The 16,616-nt window shown below is 41.6% G+C and overlaps 2 protein-coding genes across 5 annotated transcripts; one reads left to right on the top strand and one right to left on the bottom strand.

Annotated features, from left to right (window-relative positions):
- Positions 1-1,081: 1,081 nt before the first annotated feature.
- Positions 1,082-13,167, bottom strand: CHEK2 (checkpoint kinase 2). 4 transcript variants are annotated; one of them, XR_007629278.1, is made up of 15 exons: positions 13,124-13,167; positions 11,145-11,390; positions 10,471-10,595; positions 10,057-10,204; positions 9,419-9,509; positions 8,490-8,598; positions 7,867-7,920; positions 7,210-7,271; positions 6,635-6,734; positions 6,060-6,146; positions 5,364-5,527; positions 5,037-5,152; positions 2,911-2,996; positions 1,739-2,662; positions 1,082-1,142 (listed from the first exon to the last, which is right to left on the bottom strand). XR_007629278.1 is itself a non-coding variant. In XM_050318464.1 (14 exons), the coding sequence occupies exons 2-14, from the start codon at positions 11,383-11,385 to the stop codon at positions 2,477-2,479; spliced, it is 1,569 nt and encodes a 522-aa protein (XP_050174421.1). In that variant the 5' UTR covers positions 11,386-11,390; positions 12,509-12,680; the 3' UTR covers positions 1,743-2,476. The 4 variants fall into 4 exon arrangements, 2 of the variants coding, with proteins under 2 accessions (XP_050174421.1, XP_050174422.1); XR_007629279.1 differs by lacking the exon at positions 1,082-1,142 and adding an exon at positions 3,985-4,085 and having other exon boundaries at positions 1,789-1,819; XM_050318464.1 differs by lacking the exons at positions 1,082-1,142; positions 13,124-13,167 and adding an exon at positions 12,509-12,680 and having other exon boundaries at positions 1,743-2,662.
- On the top strand, positions 12,867-16,555 carry HSCB (HscB mitochondrial iron-sulfur cluster cochaperone). Its single transcript, XM_050318470.1, has 6 exons — positions 12,867-13,075; positions 13,142-13,238; positions 13,610-13,699; positions 14,194-14,338; positions 15,207-15,254; positions 16,394-16,555. The coding sequence occupies exons 1-6, from the start codon at positions 12,876-12,878 to the stop codon at positions 16,483-16,485; spliced, it is 672 nt and encodes a 223-aa protein (XP_050174427.1). The 5' UTR covers positions 12,867-12,875; the 3' UTR covers positions 16,486-16,555.
- Positions 16,556-16,616: the final 61 nt, after the last annotated feature.

The following is a 16,616-nucleotide window of genomic DNA, read 5'->3' as shown; positions in this document are numbered from 1 at the left end:
ATGGATGTTCTCCATCTGATTCATTGAGAAAGATATCAATGTATAAGAACTGGCATTTTATCATTAGCAATGGTTGATATCAAATATATCGAAACACACAAGACCTTTGCAATAGGCACATATGGGAAAACCTGACTCATGGATGTCATATTCCTACCTGACATGGGTTTATTCCATAACCCATTATGGCTTTTTTTTCCAAATGAACTTGCAGTAGATGCCTTTAACTAGAAGATGCAGATTTGAGAACAGAGTTACTAAACTGTTGTCTCAGTGAATAATAAAATTAATATCCTTTAGTAAAAGGTACACAGTTGAAAATTTTCACTTATCAGGCAAGCAAATTAAAAACTGTTTCTCTCTCATGTCAATTACTGGCTCTTCCCTGGCAGGAACTTCCTTTCATCATTTGTTATCATGTTTCCTCTTACTCGTCCCTCTTCTGGGAAACAAAGGTAGAATACGCATCTTAGAAACACCATGCAGATGGTAACTCTTGCTTTGGCAGCCCCTTCCCAGAGCAGGATGCTGTGAGTCTGCCCAGCCCAGCATTTACTGTAGAGCTTTACCTGAAGCCCAGAGCAACTCAAGCTCCCTCGGTAGTTTTACATCCCAACTGAATAGCCTAAGTGTCCTCAGAAGTCTGTGGGCAGCATTGTGTCAGGCATGTCTCAGGCAGAAGCTCAACAAACCTAGTATTCCTTTCTCATCTATGAGGACTAAGCATTATTTCCATGCCTAACCTAAAAACTGGAAGAGAAGAAACAAAGAATGTAGGTGAGGATGAAGCTAGCCTGAAAATGGTTAGTAACTCAGTTCAGGAGTTTTTCTGGTATTTTCCTTGAGTCAGACAGCTGGATGGACCAGAACGTGACTATTTGTGCAGAGTATCATGCATGCACAGCAGTCACTTCAGTCTTACAAAGTTATTTTTATTTGGAAATTGTATCTTCAACAGTTATTCCATTATTAAATTTTTATAAAAAAAAAAAATCTGCTTTCCATACAAAAAGCTGTCATTAACAAAAGTCACTTTCACTTCTTTTTCACCTCATTTTCTGAAACGATGTAGAAGGAGCAGTTCGCTTAGAAGGGCCAGATTCTTCCTCATTTTCATGGTGACGCTTTCTCGTTGTGGTTGGCTAAAAGAAAGATGCAGCAGGATGGCTACAGAAACCAGGCAAGACAGAGCCTGACTGTTCTGCTTGCTCCAGAATTACAAGTGATGGCCAGTGTCTCCTTTCTCTGACCAAAAAAGCAGCATGACTAACCCATTTCTCTACCAAAATACATCTAATTATATTTGAGCCTTCTCATATAAGACATTGCTCCCAGCTTGAAACAGCTACTGTTTACAATTCACTTAATTAGCATCTGGTAATGAATGGCACAATGCCATCGTAAATTTGCACTAACATGAGAATTTTTCCTTGAACACTAAACATTAGTGACTTGAACCATTAAAAAAATATATACGTTCAACAATTTTATTCTAAATATATGGATCATTCTTTGAAGCCTAGGAGACTGTTTCCATACATTTAAACAAGTGTGGACAAAGCACGGAAGTCCATTGCTGCTCCTCAGGAAGCAGAGATAACCAGCAGGCTGCCACATACAGCCCAAGGGCACACTTCTTTAAAGTCTCAAAATTAACTGATTTTCTTATTACAGCTTACTTCAAAGTCTAATTTCTCTGTGCCTCAGATATTAATCTTCAAATATCTATTACACATACCATTTTTGATGTTTGTGGTGGATTCATACTGGCACGTGTCTGAGCAAGTAGCTGTTGAAATGTACTCTTCATATCCTCATCCTGGGGAAAAAAAAACAGTAGCCAAGTAGTAGACAGAATATTTAAGAGAAAAACAAAGAATGGGAAACTCCAAGAGAAGTGAATGGGACATTCACTGCTAGAGACAATTAGAAATAACAATCACTGCGCTCCTAAGGATTTCAGCTGTTGTTACTAAGTTTCTTGGGGGAAGGCAGGGGAGGGGTTCCTTTTTCTAAGCAATGGAGTGTTGCAGTATATCCTTTTTTGTTTAACTATGTTCTTAAGTCCTAACACAAAGGCTGTGATGTGAACATTCATTTTATTTGATATAGAATTTTGACTTGTTTTTCTTTTCCAGCATCACCTGATTTGACCGTGGCTACCTTTGAGTTAATGGATAAGATAAATATTTTTCCATTTATTTAACAAACACCTGAGTGTTTTCTTCAGCATGCAACCAAACTAAGTCCCATTCATAAGACCTCAGTGAAGTTTTAAGAGGCAGAAACAGCAATTATTTATATGCTTTTGAGAAATGTTTTATTAAGCACCTGTTTTATTAAATGTAGGTAGGACATTTCCACTGAGTAGTACTTAGGTTTAAGCAGCTAACTAAATTTTAAAGCTGTAGATTTTAGCAAAGAATGGAGTAAACAGCACATGTATTGAAAACACTTATTTGAAAGCACTACTGGTTTAAATAAATCTGTAAAAATTAAATACTGTTTGGAGAAGATGCTTACTTTTAATATCTGAAAAATTCCCTAGCATACCCAAAATCATCAGAGGGCTAACAGGCATTACCTGGTCGCATAGGGTTTTTCCGTGCTGACTTGTAAAGACAATACTGTTCACCAGAGGTGTAATGTGTTCCTGACCCTGCTGCTGGGGAGAATGCCACAGGAGGGATACAGTGATGGGCAAGGAGAGCTTCAGTTCTTTGGCTTCATGGCAATAACAAGTGTGATCTTAAGTCAGAGCTTAAGCCTGCTTCCTTGCAAAAGCAAATTACACTGCATCAACAAAACTTCACAACGTTCAGGCTACTGAACTGCCTTTGAGTTCACATCAACAGAGTATCCCCCCAACAACTCAGCTTTGCTGTATTTCAGTTAAAACTCAATTCCAACCTGAAGCCAAGGATGCTTTAAGGCTTCCTCTGTGGTAAGACGTCTGCATGGATCCACTACCAACAGCTTCTTCACAAGATCCAGAGCTAAAACAATAAAGAGAGCTGGTTGACATATGATCGATACATTCATTACCTGAAATAAGCCTACACCAAAGCTACATGCAACAATGTGTCTGATACCCCTTCAGAACAATGCCCAAAAATACAGGCTGGGCAGATCACTTTTCTTTTTTCTATGCATAGGGAGGGCTGCAGACTGCAACCATCTTTCCTTCACATGCACACGATACAACACTTCTCAACATACCAAAGTTACCACTAGATATACTGAGCATGTCCACAATTTATGTTCTGAGCATGCATAGGAGACTGAGCACTTTCTGTATCGGGGAACGTTGATATTTTTTGGCCTGTGTTTGGGCCAGCCACCTGTGAAAAGTTTTGTTCTTTGCCTGCCAAGTTCACTGATAAATGGGAGCTTTGTCCTTGCAGAGAAAGTTTCTTGTATAAACTGTTTTAACTGGTGTTCTGTTCAGGACATTTGAAGGAGAAACTGAAGAGGAGAAGATGAAGTAAAGCCCCTAGACCCAAATAGATAAGACCCCTTGAGTTAAACAGCGTATGTGAGAGAGGAATCCCAAAGTATTCAGGCATGCCCTGAACGGGTACACTTATGTAACCAAGGGGGCAGACTGAGAACCTCTGTCTGGGCAGTACTGGCCACACCTGCCTGGACAGATGCAATCAGTTAATGGTATAAGAGCAGTCAGCTGGGTTTTTGGGGGTGATTTTTGCTTCACACGAAGGACCACTTGTTTGTAGTGGGGACACCTGCACGTGTGAGCCATCACCCCTCCAAAAAACGCAGCTGCTGTAGAGGATTCTCTGATATTGGGAGTGGGTAAGGTAACTTCCTTTCTGACACCTGCGTGAGTAGGGTGTCGTCTTCTCTTATTGTTCTCTTTCTCTTGGGTTCTCGTTTATTTGGCCACTTTTGTAATAAATATGGGGTTTATTCTTGAGTTTTTCAACGGTATCTTGGTTTTCTATCTCAGCATCCTTTCAAACTCACCCTGATACACTTTCCTAAAAGCTTCAGTATTACTGTGGAAAAGCAAAGACAGCTTTATTTAATTTCCTGGTTTACTGTGTCTTGGAAAGCAGATTGTCCATCTGGGAAGGTGGGAGAGAAGAGACAGACACATGTATGCTCAACATAAACTTCATTTTCTTAGGAACCTGCTTATTAGGCACACTGAAAATACAGCATTTATGTCATATTTTATTATTCCAAATTTCCTCTAAGGGAATTTTGGCAAGATTTACTTTGCATTCTGATTATTCTAAATACATACCAGTAGGACTATGTACAACCTTATCATAATTTCTGTTCTCATACATGTCTGACTTATTATTGAATATGCTTCAAATTATTCAGGAAGGAGTTATATTTGGTAAGTTTATTAGGCAAAGAATGACAGCATCACTTATTAGAAACTTCTCTGCACATATAAAGGAGTATCCAAGGCAAATACTACAATTATTTTGTTCACATAAAGTGTCCTGAAAAAAGTAAAAGCGTGAAAGCAGTAGCTATCATCGCAGTTTACTATGCAGAAACTCCATTTTGCAGACTTCTTAGCTTATAGTGGGCCAAACATAATAGCTGATTCCACAAATGTGACTGACAGTTTCAGCTACAAGTCTAGCACCATGAAATTACTCTCTTGGAACATTTGTTTTTTGGAGTTCTAACTCATATTCCTTAAATTCCTGATATTTTTGGCTCAACACTTTAAGAATCTTTAGGCAAGGCAAAGTCTGTAGACCAGCTTGATAAAGTCAGAAGAAGAAGTGGAAAGAGGAAAAATAGATATATGTGCCCACAAATGCTATACTTCTGTGGTTAATGACACTAAATATTACTAAGAAATCTCTTCAACGAAAATGTATCTCCTCTTTCTAATGCTTTAACCATGAACTTTAAAAAAAATTAAGATACTACTTTAAAAACTAAACATATTAACCCACAATGTGCCATATAGCTGGAAAGGAAGATAAGGGAAAGCAAGAACTACAAGAGAAGAGGTTGATGTTCTGCTACCCACTGTGCTGGAGTCATACCCGTGTCTGACACGTGCTTCCATTCTCTTGCAATGAACGTGTACTTTCCACGAGTGATTTGTTCTTCCAGAGAGAGCTGAGTATTTTGCTCACTGAATGGTGGATAACCACACAAGCTATATAAAAGAAAACAACGTTAAGTAACACAGATTTCGTCATAGCACATGAAACACCGAAATCACACATTTTAAAGGCTATCACAGTGTTTTCACACGTGTGAAGTTTTAAATACACTTTCACTTCCTAATATAGGTACTGAAGTTGCCACGTCTCAAGCCATATATGTCAAAGACTGCCCAGTGAAGGTACATCTACACAGTATCTTACCATACAAAAAGAATAACTCCTAAACTCCAGCAGTCCACAGCTCGGCTGTATCCAGCAGTCCCAAGTGAATTTAGAACCTCAGGAGCAAGATACATGGGAGTACCACATAATGTTTTCATAAGAGAAGCTTCTCCAAGAATCTTGGATTGTCCAAAATCTGTAATCTTGTATTTAAAAATGGTAACACCACATTACAAATTAGGATGGACTGGGCTAGAACACATCACATTGTCGACATAGATCAGGAAGTAACATCAAGTTTCTTTCTTCCAAGCCAGTTCCAGTACATGACTATGAACAAAAGTTACCCAAACTTCTTTGAGTTTTAAGTGAGAATGGGAGAGGAGGAAGAGAGAGAAATATGACAGAAGATCCCACTTTACACCAGCAAAAAGTACTCTCAAACTTAGATGTAAAAGGACAACCACAGAATCTCTTAATAGAAGAGATTACTTTAAAAATAACCACTTTACCATGCAAATCTATTCAATGCTTTCTCTGGGAAAAAAAGAAAAACAACCCCCACCCCCATAAAAGAATAAAACACAAAAAAAAAGTCTTGTCACATACACCTTGTGGGAATGCTGCGTGTAATCCAAGAATTACACTTTATTGGAAGGCAAAAAAAAAAAAAAAAGAGAATGGGAAGGAATACTCCAAAATTTCTCCATTAACATGAAATGTAAGTTTTCTTACCTTTATGAGACACGTCTCTTCAGAAGATGAAAGTAGCACATTTTCTGGCTTTAGGTCTCGGTGTATAATTCCATTGTCATGAAGATACTAGACATATAAATATAGACAATTAAGGAAAAACAGACTATTAACCTGTTTTAAAATGTAAGTTTTCCAATTTTTCCCACGGCAATGGCAGGATAACGGAAACAGCTGTGTAAGAGGCATTTAAAGCTCCCCAGCTTACAACTCTCCCTTTAAAAAAAACAAAACAAAAAAAAAACACAAAGAAACAAAAAAACCCTTAGAGATCACGATGCTTCAAATGACAAATCTCACTGCCAGCTCAGTGTGCAGACCTGGCCATGTATTACATACTTCCCATTCTCTGGGAAGTTACACTTCTTCATCTCAGGCATCTGTGTTGCTTTTGTAGGAATTCTGGTTTTCCATTTCTCTTGTTAAACCAAATTGTTAAGAATGCTGTGCTGATTGCTTGAATGGGTTTCAGAAATGACAAGTGACAGAAAAATTCATCTTACTGATATTCATATGCATAACCATATTTCTTCTTGATAGAATTCACGATTATGTACCTTTACTGCCAGCAGCATCTGATAAAAATACAACTTGCAGGTAGCTTCTTTCATCTTGACTGGCCTTGACACTCTGTCATACAATTCTCCTCCTTCCATCCTAAAACAAAGGCAGGTAAGAAGTCAAGACATGACTTCCAAAAGATTCGTCTCATTAGACAGGACTAAGACCAAAACATTTGTCTACAGAGAAAGAATATGTTTCTGAAATGAGTGAGCAACATCCTAAACACAGTACATGCACTGCTGAGTTCGAGTCACTCTCAAATCCTCACTAGCAGTTGTTACATGATTTTTGATCAGCCACCTCTTACAAGCTCCAAAATCAAAAAAGTAGCAGCCATTCACAACAGCAGCACAGCAAACAACGTCTAGGCAGCAAGTGCCTACAAAGTGTGACTTTCTCCTGGTTATCCTAGCTCTTAATCTTACAGAAGTTTCACAGAACACTGAAGGTCAGCAAAAGAAGAAAAAAATAAAACAAACAACCCTCCCACAGTTCAGAACTACACACATTCTTTGTAGCTATGAAAAACATTTCATTTTATGCATGTACTTTCAAACAATTTACTTACAGTTCCAAAACAATGTAGTAATCCTCTGCTTCAAAAAAGTTTTTGATCTTGATTAAGCAAGGCTAACAGAAAAGGGAACACAAACAGAGACACACAAAAAAAGTAGAATTATTTGTAAAAATTACTACTAAAGCTCCTACTGCAGTATTTCAACCATGTCACTTAAACCAACACTTGAAACAAGTGGCTAGCGACACCCCAGACTTTAGTAAACACAATCCTTGTTTTTCCGGTTCTGAGTTATGATCCCCTCAATATTTTGTCTATTTTACATGCAGAGAAAAGAGGGGATACAAATTCAAGAAACTGCCAGTCAAAACTAATCTTTATATTTGGTTATCTCATGGCATTTATAAAAACTCGCATCAAGGAAAGATTTCTACAACAGTGGTTCAGGTTGAAACGTCTCCTGTTAAGTTTCTTCTCAAATTTACATCTCATTTATACAAACTTTTAAAATCTGAAATCTGCAAAGTCACAATATAATTAAAAGAAGAAAAAAGACCCATTCAGTAATTTACATGAAAAGCATATGCCTCCTTTAACACATTTCTGAACAGATAAAATTCATCTTCAGTTTCTACACTAAGGTCAGTGAACTACACAAGTACATACAGTAAGAAGCAAAAGGGAATAACAATGTACAGAAACACTCACGTGATCTATTTTCTTCAAAATTTCAATTTCTGTATCGATATTAAAAGCTGGGTTCTGTTAAAATAATCAAGTGTATTGGGTAAGACAGTGCTGTTCTGAAATAAGACACATCAGAAACAAAAGACAACACCAGAAAAGCCATCATGCCCCTTGCTACTCTTAAGTGATCATAATATACAAACTTTTGCCATAAACCGATCAGATGCCTTCAGTGAATTAAATAAACCATCAAGAGCAAGATATTGCTCCACACATGTAATTTCACTGTGGGTTAGAAATCCCCAACTAATTTCCAAACCGCAAAACCCAAAAAAATACTGTCACGTATATACCTGTATTGCCCTTTAAACCAACCCCCACAAGACTCCACACCACCCTCTGTACACATCCCATTAACAGTCCCACATTATGAACACAATGGAATGCGGCCAAAGAATGAAAGTAAGCATTTCCTACAGAATTCTGGAGACGCTATGAGACCAAAAGGCATTTGCATTTCTTGTATTAAGTAAGAAAATCCTCCTTAGTTGAAGACAGCTGGGCAGTCAGAGAAGTTAGCAAATATTCCAGGCCACTGTAAGATGGCCAAGACAGACAGACAGACAGACAAACAAAACACTCACTGCCTCTCTCAGGCCGCTTGCCGCAAACTTCCGTTTATTGATGATCTTCACTGCCACTTTGTTACAAGTGCTCTTCTCAAACGCCAGTTTGACTTCTCCACAGGCGCCACTAACATGAGAGCACAGCTATGTCAATGCTTACAAACACTGGTCAAAAATCTGTGTAACAAGCACAGACAAATGAAAGCGTTGTATTCCACACAATTTGGAGCTGCTGCTTTCTGGCTTTCTAAAACATGCCCCTTTCAGGAAGCATTCAGCAGTTAGGAAGCCTGTTTAAACAGCAAGTGTTGTCAAGGGCCGCTCATTCAGAACTGCAGGAGTAAATACACAAAGCAACAGGTCTGTTGGCACCAAGGGTAGGGGCAAATATGACAGACAAGCTGTCAGCATTTCCTTCACCCAAAGGCATTTAGGGGAAGAGTACCTAGGAAGGGTTCTCTCGACACCAGGCTGCACAAATCTGAAGAACAGATACGACAATACTTGTGTTTTTACTAAACTGCAATTACATTGCAGAAAGAAATTCTTGTATTTCCCGCTCAGATTTGTTTCTACTCAACCATTCACCCCCAAATTCTTCACTGACCAACTGTTTCCACAAGAGAAAAAAATAGGCTCCTCTTAAAATAACCTCTCTCTCCTTTTTCCTGGACAGTTCTTTCCATTTCTGTCTGAAGGCCTTAACAGTGATGTTGTAGAAATCTGTATTCCAAGGTAAAGCTCCTTCTACTTCCAGTAACTGGGCAAATTAATATACAAACTTTAAAAACTTGCTAAGAATTCACAAACTTTGTTATCTTCTACAAAACAAAACGAAAACTGGTTTTCACCACTGATGGCAGGTTGCAAACCCCAAGCCAATTACTGGGATAAAGCCAAAATTCCTGTTTTCATTTTTCTTCTACTGAGGAAAGAAGGATGCTTACCTTCCCAAAGTCTTTGAGATGATATATTTCTCTCTCAATTCTCTAGGAAATGTCATCTGATCATCCACCGTAAGATCAGAAAATACAAACACTGGGAAGACAAGTGGAGATCATTTTTCTGTTATTAACTTTAAAATTTTGTTGTAAGAAACAAAGCTGTTTTCCCGAGCTTTTATAGTCAACAACATGACTGAAAAAATGCCTGCTAGAGGAAAACCCAAATATATGCAACCAGCTCTGCTAATTTTTGAGAGGATTTCCTATTTATTATGCAGCATCCTGTTAGGTATCTGGGGGGATTTTCAACTTTTCTTTAATAGTCTGTCTCCCCTGTTTCTACCACCACATACACAGCTACTGAAGCCCAAAAGCATTTTAAAAATACAAAAGCAACTACAGAAGTTTATACTCTAGTAAGGTGCTATCTGATGCAGATTCCTCTCAGCTTTCTTTTTTAGTTTTTTTTCCTAGGTTTGATGTGGATATGGATAATTTTTATGCAAGTACTAAAACACCTATCCATAGCTGTGTTTTAACAGCCCTCATGAAGCAGCTCCCAAGAAACAAACTCAAATCAGTGCAGAAACAACCTCCTGGTCAACATGTAAAGAACTTACTCAAGTAAAAGTACATTTTACCCTTATTGGTCTGTAGAGACAGTGCAATTTCAGAGTTGTGAATCAGTGGAAGCCTCTTCCCTTTTCCAACAAGCTCTTTATTCACAAATGTTCCATTTGCACTATAGTCTTCAATGTAGGCAACATAGGAATTTTTGGGACCCATTTCCTCAAAGAGAAAAAAAACCAGCAAAGATGAAAGTAAAGAAGTAATGACTTCACAGTGAAGACATGACAGACTAGAAATTTACTATTGTTGGCTCAAGAGATGAGACTACTTAGGTTATTTCATAAACCAGGTGAGTGGGGCATTGCCAAGAGTTGTGTTAAAGGAGTCAACACTGAAGATACTTTAATATCTTTAGGACTTCTGCCCCAAAGACACTTTTTGAATTATGCCAAGACAGAGAAACAGTGAACCTTTCCAGCACTTACCCTGAAAATTCGGAAGTGCTTCTTGCTATAGTTTTCATAGAAGCCAGTCTCATACAATCCTAGCTTAGAAAAACTGTAATCACAGCTTTTGTCTCTCCCAAACCAGTATTCATCATTCACACAGTCTGCAGAGGAGGGGAAGGCACAGCAGAGACAGAACACAACATTGCAGGAAGTTAATAACTATGGCACTACAGAATGATGCCAAATGTTAGAGCAGGATACCAGAGACAAGATTCTTCCCCTACCATCAAGTTTATTTGTCTTAATTCAGACAAAGCACCATGCAATATTGACACCTTGTAAAATTCCTTAATAATTTTATCCTCTTTATGCTCTTAATAATTTTGCCCTCCTTAGTAGTAATAGCTTTCAGTTCACCCTCAGCAATATAGACACATATGATAACAAAATAAGTTATAAAATGGAAAAATGAAGCATGTAACAAAGAACATGAACATCCCGTAATTTCTCTAAGTCTATGGAATCTGTGTATCCAAATACCCAATATAAACACTGGGATGTATAGAATAAAACGTTATTGCAAAAGTTGCATACCTAAATTTGTTTGTACTTAATTTAAAAATTAGAAGACATTGCTGTCTATTAAGCGGCTCAGAACTTCCCTGAGGTCCTACAAACAAACCAAGAGGTTTGTTACAGTATGCACATACCACAGTTGCTGAAGCCTTTTGCAAGTGCAAAGAGTCGACCCCACGGCTGAGGAACCAGCTCTTCAGGTTCCTGGTCCTCAGGGATCGATGCAAGCTCCTGAGTGGGAACAGTGTCCAAAGAACTGAGGGTCCCAGAACTTGAGGAAGACTGACTAGTACTCTGTGACCCACTGGAAGAGGAACTCTGTGATGACTGGGTAACTTGAGTCTGCTGTACTTCACTTTCAGTCTCTCGGGACATGTTGGCTTCAAAGAGGATGTTAAAAAAAAAAAAAAAAACCAAACAATTACTACAGCAAAGTAAAACTAGCAAGCTGTACTATTAATGTTCAAGTCCATTCTCAGGCTTCAAAGTAAAACTTCCAACCAAAGAGTGCATGTGCAGGTTATACGTAAATCCCCAGGAATTTTGCAAACCAGGATGGCTTTCTTTTCAGAAGGGAATGTGGGGCGGCCTCTGCTGGTTCTAAAACAGAATTAACTCTTATTCCCAGATTGTTCCCGAGGACTTCAGGCCTCGCACTGGATCACACAGGCACGGGCTGCGCTATGAGAGAGCATCCCCGCATGGAGGAGGGATCGCGGCCGGTCCCCATAAACTAAGGGAAAAACTAGAAAGGCAAAAATAAGAACTATAAAACGACGTACATTTTCTTGAAGGCGCCCAACAGACTTGTCACACCTGTACACAATGAAAGTACAAAAGCCTGCCAGACACCCACCACAGCCCCCTGGCAGCTGCCGGCAATCACCTCCCTGCCCAGTTACAGCTCGGGAACTCACAGCGTGTCTTTCCTCCCTCCCCACTTAACAAACAGCCAGCCCATCCCTACAGCCGGCGTCCTCAAACACATCCGCGTTCACCGGGGCTGTTGGAGCCTTCCAGCCTCTGGGATCGCTGGCACTCACCCCTCTGCTTCCTTTCTTGGCTCACCATCCATATTATTGGGATTTTAGCTGTTTGTCATACCGTTCGATGTATAACGCAGACTAATTTAAATCTCTTCAGCGGTTTCCTACCTTTCATTATGAACCAAAAAACCCACAACAGCTCCCAAGTTACTTCCCACGTCCTTTTCTACAGGCGAGGCCCAGGGGCTCCCGCGGCCCTTCGTAGAGGTGCTGGCACAGCCGCCCGCAGAGGGAGCGGAACCATGGAATCGTTTGGATAGGAAAAGAGAGAGGCCATCGAGTCCAGCCGCTCGCCCAGCACTGCCAAGGCCACCACTGACCCCGTCCCCAGGTGCCACATCCCCGCGGCTGTTAAAGCCCCTCTAGGGATGGTGACTTCACCCCTGCCCTGGGCAGCCTGTGCCAAGGCTGGGCAGCCCTCCCCAGTAAAGGAATTTTCCCTCATATCCAACCTTCTGAGCAGCTCCCGGACGCTCAGACGGCAGAGCCGGGCCGGCGCGGACGGGACCCCGGGGCGGCACTGACAGGCTCCGGTTCACTCAGCGCCCGTCCCGGCCCGTCCTGCTCTGCCCTGCCCTGCCCTGCCCGCCCGAGCACCCCGGCCCCAGGACCCAGCGGCGCCGCGCGGCCTTCCCGAGCGAAGCGGCGAGGAGCGGGGAGAGGAGAGGAGGGCAGGGGAGGGCGAAGGACGGAGCGGAGCGCGGGCCGGAGCGGGACCCGAACTCACGGCTCACGGGGCTCACGAGGCTCACGCCGCGCGCGCCCCGGGCCGAGCCAATAAGGGGCCGGGCGCGCGGGGGCCGCCGGGAGCGGGGCGCGATGCGGGCGGCGCTGCGGGCCCGGCTCGGGTGGGCGCGGCGGGCGCTGCTCGGGGCCGGGCTGGGCCGCGCCCCGGGGCCCCTGTGCTGGAGCTGCGGCACCGCGCTCCCCGCCACCGACGGGCCGCCGCGCTTCTGCCCCGCCTGCCGGGCCCTGCAGCCGCCGGCGCCGCGGCCCGACCTCTTCCGCCTGATGGACTGGTGAGTGCGGGCGGGGCGGCCGCGGGCCCGGCCGGCCGCGGGGCTCACCCGCCTTGTGTCCCGCAGTGACCGCTCCTTCCGCATCGACGCGCGGCAGCTGCAGCGGCGGTTCCGGAGCCTGCAGCGCGCCGTACACCCCGACCGCTTCGGCCAGAGGCCGCCGGTGAGCGCCGGGCCGGGCGGGGGGGCCAGGCCGGGCGGGGCCCGCGGGGCTCGGGGACCGGCGAGGGAACCCGCCCTACACCTGCGGTCCCAGCGCCGAGCCCCCGCCTCTCTCCTGCTCGGGGAGTGCGGGGACTCGCCTCTGTTTGTCTCCCGGTGCTTACAAGAGGCTGTCATGGATTTGCGGCGGAGGAGGACGATGAGGGGCCGCTGCGGCTCGTCAGGTCTTAGCTGAGTGCAGTGACGCTGCTCCCGGGTCCACAGAGCCCTCTCAGTCTCACTCACGGACTGGTCTAGGGATGCTGGTTTTCCGTATGCAGCGAAGTGTGTCCTGCCACTTGTTATTAACTTAAGTTTGTCGTCCCCTTGCAGAAAGAGCAGTACTACTCTGAGCAACACTCTTCCCTGATCAACAAGGCCTACCAGACCCTGCTGAACCCTCTGAGCCGGGGCCTCTATCTAGTAAGGTCTCCGTTAGGTGTTATCAGTGTCCCTGTAACTAACCATAGGGGCTGGGGGTGCTGTGAGGGGCCAGACCTTCCACTTCATCATTAACGTGCTAATTCACATTCCTCTGAAGAAGAAGATGACCAGGGACTGAAGGGAGATCAAAACCAAGTTTGTCTAAAATTAATCAGCTTATCATAACATTTTTCTGCTCACATTACACTGATTTGTTTCCTACATCACATGTTTTGCTACAGTTGCTCATATGGAATTTCAGTCTGGCCCTTGGCAGCCTTTGTTACATTTTTTGACTTACAGTAATTGCTGATTTTTGTGATCAGCCTGTGTATGAAGTTAATTTTCAGACCGAGTCTGTTTATGCACTTTTCATGGAATACACTGTAGGTTTATTGGATATGAATCTAAGTGCGCCCCTCTAAAAAACTTAATAATTTCCATTGAATTAGATGTAATAGTGCTTATTTTCAAATTCCCATTTCCTCTGCCAGCTGGAGCTGAGTGGAGTGGAGCCAGCACAAGAAACAGACTGTGATGCAGACTCAGCATTCCTCATGGAAATCATGGAAATTAATGAGAAATTAGCAGAGTCAAAAAATGAGAATATCATTGAAGAAATTGAAACTTTAATTAAAGGTAGGTTATTATTTGAGGCATTTGTACAGAACTAATTTATGTCTTCTGTAATACAAGAGTCTTTTTGAAAGCTTTTATCTGTTTTGGTGTGTTTCTTGTAATGTCTCCAACTTGTGTTAGTCTGGAATTGATTCCAGTGCAAGAGCTTCTGCCCTGGTCCCCTTCCCCAGTATGGTCTTTACCTATTTATGCATCTAATCATCACATCTGGCTTGAGAACATCTGTGAACATCTTGATAACAAACATTTTGATGGCAAAATAAGTATATATAGACTAGAAAAAGGAATTTACTCAATCTTTAGCAGATCAGGGCAAGTCAACTGTTCCAAAGAAAAAAAGAACCTCTCAAAATGAAGTTGAATAAAATGCTTGTCTGACGATATTAAATAATGTCATTTACACAGACATTGTATGTCTTTCACCTTCTTCAACTTACCAACTGTTATATTAAGTGGTTATTGTCCTTACACAAGCAACTTTCTTTTTATATTATTGGCAATATTTGGTTTACTGATACATTTAATTCTTTACAATAACAAAGCATAGTATGCCAAAAGCAATTAGAATAGTTAGAATAAACACTGAGTAGAGCAGGAGAAAATTCACCTTAGCAGGGTAAACTGATAGACCAAAAATAAGTTAGACTGCTGGGAAGTTAGTGACCATTGATGTGCATTGGAATTGCTGTCTGTAAACCTGTTTAATTTGAAATTATAATTAAAACTGACAGCAGTATTATGAAAAACTCTCTTAGCTCCCAAAGACTGAGACTAGTAATGAAGTTTCCCACTGCAGGCAGTTGGAATGCAGTGGTATAAAATATACTAAGTATGTAACAAAAAGTGAATTAAATAATTTGTTTTGCAGTTAAACAAGAAGAACTGACCAGAGAGCTGACTGCAGCTTTCGAAAGAGGTACTTGTTTTTATGAAGTATTTAGCTGCCATCAAATGCTTAAAGCCCCACATTCTCTCACTGGCAAATATTTCCTGAACTATAGAACAGAAATACTACATCAACAAGGGTTCTTTGTGTGGTATTTAGAATAAGAGCTTCTAAACTGATCTTTCTGCTGATTCAGGAATTCAGCATTAAAAGCAAAATCCAGTACAAAAGTTCCATTTAATTCATTTTGCATCAAAATAATCACTTTGAGTGGGAATGCAAATGGTTAAGAAACAGTGTGTTTCCCAGAATATTGTGAAGAACACACTAAATCAAATCAAACTTAGGCCTATTCTGAGGTTTTACACTGGAATCTGGGAAATGTTCTGCAGCCTTGGAGCTGCAGCAGAGCAGTGGGTGCTGTTCTGTGCAGTGACAAGACAGGAATGATTCCATTGTCATGGAAGCTGTGCAGCAGGGAAAGTCCTGATGCCTGTCTTGGGGGTTTCCTGTGCAAGAACCAACATAACTTTATTCCACAACCAATGAACTGTTCTGAATCTGGGCAGAAACCTTTGTATTTCTGTGCCAGATCTCAGAATGCTGCAGCTGTGAGGGGTGGGATGTTGTAACTGTAAACATCAAAAGTGGTGCTGGCTGGGCCTGCCTGTGAGGAGTTACAGTCTGTTATAATCTGTTACTCTGTGCCACAAGAAGGACTGTGTTGTATCTGTCCTTGTCAGTAGGTAATAAACCATCGTTCCCCTCCAACTGTTTCATTGAGGAGAAATTGTTTCAATATCATGTTTGGAATTGGCACTATCCAGACTGGACTGCAGCTCTTTTGCATTTTTCCGTTATGTCAGTTGGTCTAAATTGCACACATTTAAAACAAAAACGTTTGTCTTGCCCAGTGGCTGCGTCAGTATTGCAGCCACTTTACAGAAGTTATTTCTTTTCCAAAAATTACATTGTTACATGTTTTTTTTGGAACATCTGAGTTGTGCTCCCAAACCATCCCAGATTAAAATAATAGGCAACGTGGTTTTAATAGTGTCTGAGTCCTTGCAGCTCTTGGTACTGAAACAGGTACTGTCATTGAAATCTTGAGAGTCATTTTGAAAATGCAAATTCAGCTCTCCCTCTGTAAAATGTTTATTTCATTTCAGATGATCTTCAAGAAGCTAAGAAGCTTCTAGGAAAAATGAAGTATTTTGCAAACTTAGAGGATAAACTAAAGACCAAGAAGATCCCTTCCTGATGCTGCTTCCTTTGGGATTAATAATTAATGTTATTTTCAATTAAACAGATAGTTATCAAAATCGGACAAATTGTGTTCGTTTCCTGTGTTTCCATTAAAAGCTTTAATTCTGAGGAAAATAAATGTAAAAT

This window comes from Myiozetetes cayanensis, unplaced genomic scaffold, assembly GCF_022539395.1.
Source record: "Myiozetetes cayanensis isolate MyiCay16 unplaced genomic scaffold, myiCay2020 scf21, whole genome shotgun sequence".
Lineage (NCBI taxonomy): Eukaryota > Metazoa > Chordata > Aves > Passeriformes > Tyrannidae > Myiozetetes > Myiozetetes cayanensis.
The sequence above is the reverse complement of the archived record's forward strand: the minus strand, read 5'-3'. Positions and strand labels throughout refer to the sequence as shown.